We start from the raw sequence: 7,818 nt of genomic DNA, 5'->3' as shown, positions 1-7,818 counted from the left end.
GCTTGAGATTCTCCCTCTGGTCCTCCCCCACTTGTGCTGTCTCTCAAAATAAATAAATAAACTTAAAAAAAAAAAAGACAACAATCTGGCTTCCCCTTGGCAGACATAATACCTTTTCTGGGGAAATCCTCCCACCCCCTGAATGTGCAGGATTGTTAACAGACATCTATTTCTATAAAACTGTTTACCCACTGTGGAGTTTTTCACCTCAAGATACAGATTCAAAGCCAGTAATACCAAATGTTTTGTACTGTTTTCAAAAAAGCCATTAAGCCTGATGCAGTGAACCAGTCATCAGTTGACCACCATCAACCTGAAAAAGGTCAGGACACAGGAAGATGCTAATCTACCTCTTAAACAACATTGACAAAGAGTAATCGTTGGCATCAGGAGGGAGCTGAGAACACTGTGGATGGTGCAGCACATGAAGCAGGCCACACTTCCGGGCCATTCCACATGAATCTGGACAGACCAGAGAGACTAGAGAGTTACAGGCTTTCAATGGTGCTCAAGTTGGAAATGCAGACTCCAGATAGAGGGTACTTTCTGAATTTGAGCAAAAATCTCCTGTGAGTATTTTATGTACACAACTACTTCCTAGAAGTATCATCACTTGTCTTTAGAACCCTGGGCCAAAAAAAAAGAACCTATTTTTCTTTCAAATTCAGCAACTTGGAGATATTTTCTTGTTTGAACAAGAAAATTGTTCAAAAAATTTTTCTTGTTCAAACAAAATATCAGCTTTGATGCTCCATTGCCAGATATGGTCCTTCTGAGGTATCACATATACTGAACAATTGCTACAGCTTGGTATCCCATGAAAGCTAGACAAAGAATGAATTTCTAGCTACAACATCACTGTAGCATTGCAAGATGCAGACCATCTGGCTCTGACAGTATACCAAAAGGTATAATAAATATCAGAAAAGATTTTTCAAAGATGAGGATTAAATTACGTTATGTCAAAGTGAAGTTTAAAATAAGACTAGGCATCAGAACAACGGATTTGACAATTTACATCTTAGAGATAAATAACCGTCTCACTACACACACAAATAAATGGTAACTGTGAGGTGATGGATGTGTTAACAAACCTAATTGTGGTAATCATTTCACAAGATATACATATGTCAAATCATCACATTGTAAACCTTAACTTACACAATGTTATCTGTCAATTAAATCTCAATAAAACTATGGAGAAAAAGAAATACCATGCACCAATTTAAGGAATACAAAAAACCCAACAATACAAAAACAAAACACAACTAAGGGAAAGAGGCAGCTCCTCAAATTCAGAGATCCCATCACTCATTTTACACACACATACAATTTGGATTCTACCTTTTTTAATGTTTATTTATTTTTGAGAGAGAAAGAGAGCATGAGCAAGGGAGGGACAGAGAGGGGGACAGAGGATTTGAAGTGGGCTCTGCGCTGACAGCAGACAGCCTGATACAGGGCTCCAACTCAAGAATTGAGAGATCACGACCTGAGCTGAAGTCAGATGCTTAACCCACTGAGCTACACAGGAACCCCTAGATTCTACTTTTTCATATAAAATTTTATTCTAAGGGCGCCTGGGTGGCTCAGTCAGTTAAGCATCCAACTTTAGCTCAGGTCATGATCTCATGGCTCATGGGCTCGAGCCCCGCATTGGGCTCTGTGCTGGCAGTTCAGAACCTGCAGCCTGCTTTGGATTCTGTGCCTCCCTCTCTCTCTGCCCCTCCCCTGCTCACGTTCTCTCTCTCTCTCTCTCTCAAATAAACACTAAAAAAATTTTTTTTTAAATTTTATTCTAGAATATCATTCTTCTAACTGTAAAACAAACATCTAAACCATCAGATCCTTGAGGATAGAAACCAAATACATTAATGTCTGAATACCCAGAGGTAAATATGGTACATTATAAATGATGTGAATTAAATATTTTTAATTAGGTAAATAATTTAATAATATAAAACTCCAAATTTCTCTAAACACATTATCTCAAGTTACCTTATCTTTGTCTGGAGTACAGATCTAAAATTATACAAATTGTACCCAAATATCAAATCATAAGTTAAGCAAATTGAGTGGAAAAAAATTCTCCTGACTTAGAATTTGATCTTCCTTAGCTGCCTCAAACTATTTTTTTTAAATTTACTTATTTTGGGGCGCCTGGGTGGCTCAGTCAGTTAAGCGACCAACTTCAGCTCAGGTCATGATCTCATGGTTTGTGAGTTCGAGCCCCGTGTCTGGCTCTGTGCTGACAGCTGGGAGCCTGGAGCCTGCTTCGGATTCTGTGTCTCCAACTCTCACTGCCCCTCCCTCACTTGTGCTCTCTCTCTGTCTATCAAAAATAAATAAAATGTAAAAAATAAGTTTATTTATTTTGAGGGTTGGGACAGAAAGGGAGATAGAGAATCCCAAGAAGGCTCTGCACTGTCAGCACAGAGCTCAACATGGGGCTTGAACTCAGGCACTGTAAGATCATGACCTATTTCTTTTGAAAACTATTTCTTTTGAAGATATTGTTAAACCTTTGATAGACAACACGTAGAAAGGTATGCCAACAACAGGAGTGAGACAAGCTCACAAGTGCTGGGCAGGGGGCCTGTGGACTCTGAAGACATTCACTTCCTGCTGGAAGCCCGTTCTGCTCTCTCTTCTTCCTTAATCCAGGTCTGTTTGGATGAAGTTCCACTAAGCTACTGACCATTTAAGTATGAAATGTAGAACATAAATGTGGGAATGCAAGCTTGTCCAGCCATTCTGGAAAACAGCATGGAGGTTCCTCAAAAAACTAAAAACAGAACTACCCTAATGACCCAGGAATTTCACTACTAGGCATTTATCCACGGGATACAGGTGTGCTGTTTTGAAGGGAGACATGCACCCCCATGTTTATAGCAGCACTATCAACAATAGCCAAAGTAGGAAAAGAGCCCAAACGTCCATCGATGGATGAATGGATAAAGAAGATGTGGTATATATATGCAATGGAGTATTACTCGGCCATCAAAAGGAATGAAATCTTGCCATTTGCAACTACATGGATGGAGCCGAAGGGTATTATGCTAAGTGAAATTAGTCAGAGAAAGACAAAAACCATATTACTTCACTCATATGAGGACTTTAAGAGACAAAACAGATGAACCTAAGGGAAGGGAAACAAAAATAATATAAAAACAGGGAGGGGGACAAAACAGAAGAGACTCATAAATATGGAGAACAAACTGAGGATTCCTGGAGGGGTTGTGGGAGGGGGGATGGGCTAAATGGGTAAGGGGCACTAAGGAATCTACTCCTGAAATCGTTACACTATATGCTAACTAATTTGGATGTAAATTTAAAAAATAAAAAAGAAAATTAAAAGAAAAAAGAAAAAAAAACAATTGAAGACTTGAAAGGACAGCTATTAAAGACCTATCATTATCACTATAAAAAAAAGAACATAAATGTATAAGTAACTCAAAAGTAAAGTAGAAAAATGGTTTGGGGCACCAGGATGGCTCGGTCGGTTAAGTATCCAACTTCAGTTCAGGTCATGATCTCATGATCCGTGAGTTCAAGCCCCTCGTCGGGCTCTGTACTGACAGCTCAGAGACTGGAGCCTGCTTCAGATTCTTATGTCCCTCTGTCTTTCTGCTCCTCCCCCTCTCACACTCTGTCTCTCTCAAAAATAAACATTAAAGGGGCGCCTGGGTGGCTCAGTGGGTTAAGCGTCCAACTCCAGCTCAGGTCATGATCTCACGGTCCGTGAGTTCGAGTCCCGCATCGGGCTCTGTGCTGACAGCTCAGAGCCTGGAGCCCGTTTCAGATTCTGTGTCTCCCTCTCTCTCTGCCCCTCCCCTGTTCATGTTCTGTCTCTCTCTGTCTCAAAAATAAATAAACGTTAAAAAATTTTTTTAAATAAAAAAAATACACATTAAAAATTTTTTTTAAGTAGAAAAGTGGTTTTCTTTTAAAGAAAAAGCAAATGGAAGACCAACCATTGCTCTCCAGCACACCAAACCCAACACTGAGTTTTCCCTCCCCAAACGTCTGCCGCAATCCCCATTTGTCAACATCTCATTTCTCTGACCCTCTTGTTTCTGGGACTATGCCTAGAGTTACTATAGAAGCTTCACAGATAGCAAAAAGCTAAGGGGAACTGGAGATTCCACACAAAATTTCCAATGGTGATAGATACACATGGTGTGGACTACTACTAAGACTGGTAGCTGGCTTGCTTTCAGCTTTCCAGGCTGTTTAAAAACAGTTTTTATTGACAGAAATTCTGCTTGTCTTTGAGCAGCAAGGAATAATGAGGCTTACTTTGGTTGTAACAAGAATGACCCCCTATACCGTATGGCCAAAGAACAGTTGCTCATCTACAAGTCTGTGTGGATCAGATGAAGTATGTTTTGTTTTTTTGTTTTCTGGGTTTTTCTTTTATCAGTGCTTTACACATACATATGATATAGTTTAATAAATTGCTTTTCTCATGTTTCATTGCTTTATAAAGTTACACCCCATATACAGTCATCAATAAATTTCCCTGATGGCCAATATCAAATTTAGAAGGTTCCAACATTGTAAAAGAATGACAAGGAGTTATAGATCCTGAGGGAGATTTCAGGATGTGTCAGCCCTAGCATTATTTACTGTGGAGTGCAAGTATTAAGTTCTGTTTGGTTTTTCCTGTGAGGAGAGAACTTCATCTACTTGCTCGCCAAACAATGAGCAAAGGATCCCTTGGCTTTGGTGCTCTATGTTCCCTGGAAGGGTTTCTGACTGTTGGAGGCAGAGAGGACAATGAATGGTCCAAAGTGCTTCAATAGCCCCATTCCATTAATCCGTCCCTCAATCTAAAGCCCAGCAGAGGGGAAGCTCTTTGGGAGGGAAAAAGAGGGAAAGTTGGTACAGATGAAGGCTGCACTACTTCCCCAAGTCCTGATGCTGTAGGCTACACCTAACTAAGAGTGCCGAATATGATCCCACTTTGAAAGTGAATGCCACTATTTTAAGAATAGAGAAATTGCAGGATGCTTACTCTGAAATTGTACTCAACAATGTGGAAGCCACATCAGTATGCAAGTATGTTGTCCTCTTAAAAATCTAGGTGGGTATTTGGGGTTTCAAGCACCACACAAAAACTTTTTAAAAACTTTAATTGCCTAGTATAGAGAACATGTTAAGCAGAATGGGTTAAGCTATCATTTATGATCATCTTCATGAAACATGGTTACCTCTTTCTGCTGATATGACATTAAACATGGGACCAAACTGTTTTACTCACAACAGATAACCAACTAAACTGCATGTACATGTACAGGTTTATGCAACAGCCGTGATATAACTAGATTTAGCATTCAGAACAGGTTCACAGACCACCAGCTCACTCTGTATATCCCACCAAACACAAGAGCAGTCATCTTCTATTTTAATACAATTATGGGTAGAAATTATATGATGTAAAATAGAAGATCTTCCATAAAGTTTAGGGTAGAAGAAGGGAAGACAAAAACAAAATTCCCATGAAGTAAAAAATAATTCCACATTGGTCCAGTACTCCATGAAACCAGAGATAAACTATAGTCCTCTAAGGCATTTACTTAGATCCAGTTCACCAAGACACTTCAATATGCTTCAAACTGGCTCATCATCATCCTCCTGCTATATTCATAAGCTAAAAATAGTGATCCATTGGCAGGGAATGCTCGAATCATAGTAGCTTTCATTCCAGAATATAAGGCTGCTATTCCTTCATTTTCCACAATACTTACAAGAGTTCCCATAAATCCAGCCTGTTTTCCAGACATGGAAAGAACCTGAATTCTGGATTTGATACAATCCACTGGGTATATGACAAGCCAAAGGCAAATTCCAGCAATTCCACCACTTAGCATCAAAGGGACAGGGCCTAGTTCGTCTTTTGATCTCCCTGAGGCAAAAAATGATCGACTCAGTTCATAGCCACCAAAGAAGAAGAAATAGCCCGGTACTTCTTGAAGTAGAGTGCTCGAAAGTCCGTGGTAGAAGCCCAAGAAGCCATCCTTTCTAAGGATACTCTTCACGACGGACCAGACTGTGTTCTGGCTTTTTGTTATTTTCCCTGACATTTCCATTTCGTACATGGTCTGTAGCCGGCACTTCACAAGCTCAGTGGGGCACAGGGCCAGCGCAGCAAACACGGAGGCGAAGGACCCCGCAGTTGCGGTCTGCAGTTCACTCAGCTTCTCCTGTTTGTCCAATCCAACTACTTTCTTCACAAGCTGTTGGCAGAAGCCATAGCACATGAAGAGGACAGAGTTCTCGGCGACGTAGGCAATCAGCGCTGGGCCAGTCCCCTTGTAGAAGCCGCGGAAACCCACTTGGGAGTACGTCTTCAGGCAGCAGTCGGTGAAGCTCTTGTACAGGCCGGGGAACGTCTGCATCTTCACTTTCACTGTGTCGAAAGGCTGCCCAGTCAGGACACATGCTGTGCCCCCTATGGCGCCCGCTGTGAGGTCGATGGTGGCTTGGATGGCAGGATTGGACTTCATGTTCGCCCACTCTTCCGCTGGTCTCCGTGGGAAGCAACTCTCTGGAGCTCAGGGCAGGCGTCCCACACCCAGACGCCCATTCTCCACTCTCCCTCCTCCTGGGGAGAAGCCGCTTAACCCCAAGAGAAGCCTCGGGACGCGCTCCCGCGCACAGAAATAACCCCCGGCTTGCCGGCGTGCGCGAGACCCTCCAGCGTGCCCTGCTGCCCGCAGCGCCCGCCCCACCCCCATCCCCGCCCCGCCCCCATCCGCCCGGCCCTCCCCGCACCCGCCCGCCGGGGACGAGGTCTCGGTACACACTTTTAATGAATTGTAACACAGAGATTGAAAGCTACTTTATAAATTCTTTCATTTAAGGCCAGAGACAATAGGCGCCGATGTTAGTGCTTTCCCCTTCGGCTAGGTTCCCACCTACTCCCCACATTTCTTACTAGGCAAAATAAAAGGGGATATGCTCCTGTTGGTCGAGCCTGGAGTCAAAGGGTCAAATCTAAAGACACAGAGGTTTCAAACAGAGAAGATAAACTACTTGGGGTTTTTTACATGACAGTCGGTGGCTGCTTTTGATCAGAAAACTGGAATGGCGGCTCTGCCGCAGGGTGAGGCGCCGCCGCACCTCTCTGGGTCCTGGTCTTCCCTCGACTGGGGACGCCCCGGTGACGGTGGGAGAGGAAGCCTAACGCGAGCAGATCCGCTCCGCGGTGCCGGCTGGAGAATGGCTATTTTTATGGCAACATCGCTCAGGATCTGGGGCTGAAGTCCTGGAAACCGGTGGCCCAGAGTCCTCATCATTTTCGGAGGTAGGATACAGCGTTTTTACAATTGGCTTGGAAAACAGGTATTTATGTGTTGCTAAGAAAGTTGATAGAAAAGAGCTGTGTGGTTCCAGCGCTCTCTAGAGCACAGCAGCGGACGTTTGGGATACAAATGCCAACAGGACTGGCTTCCAAGGCAAGGTGCGGTTTTGGACATAAGCTTGAGGATGCAGCTTTTTAGGACACACCTTTACCTTCCGGATAGATGCTCGTAATCCCGTTGTTAGAATTAATTCTCTTAAGGTTTTCATTCCAAGGCCTAGTTGGTGTTTTATTTTGGGGGTAAAAATAAAACGGAAGGGGCAGGAAGTACGCTGAAATGATTCTACCTTCGGAAACCTTTCCTTGTCCGATTATCTTTGGCTATCAGTTAATCAAATGAGGTACTGGGGCGCCTAGTGGCTCAGTCTGTTAAGCGTCAGACTTCTGCTCAGGTCATAATCTCACAATTTGAGCCCCTTTTGGGGCTCTCTGCTGTCAGCACAGAGCCTGCT

At 43.0% G+C, this 7,818-nt stretch overlaps 1 protein-coding gene across 1 annotated transcript; it reads right to left on the bottom strand.

The window, feature by feature from the left end:
• Positions 1–5,118: 5,118 nt before the first annotated feature.
• On the bottom strand, positions 5,119–6,638 carry LOC109252098 (mitochondrial ornithine transporter 1-like). The gene has a single exon (XM_019424247.2). The coding sequence runs from the start codon at positions 6,507–6,509 to the stop codon at positions 5,604–5,606; it is 906 nt and encodes a 301-aa protein (XP_019279792.1). The 5' UTR covers positions 6,510–6,638; the 3' UTR covers positions 5,119–5,603.
• Positions 6,639–7,818: the final 1,180 nt, after the last annotated feature.

The sequence above is a fragment of the Panthera pardus genome, unplaced genomic scaffold (assembly GCF_024362965.1).
Source record: "Panthera pardus isolate Hobbes unplaced genomic scaffold, ASM2436296v1 HiC_scaffold_2, whole genome shotgun sequence".
In the NCBI taxonomy this organism is placed as follows: Eukaryota; Metazoa; Chordata; class Mammalia; order Carnivora; family Felidae; genus Panthera; species Panthera pardus.
This window is presented reverse-complemented; position numbering and strand designations above follow the sequence as displayed.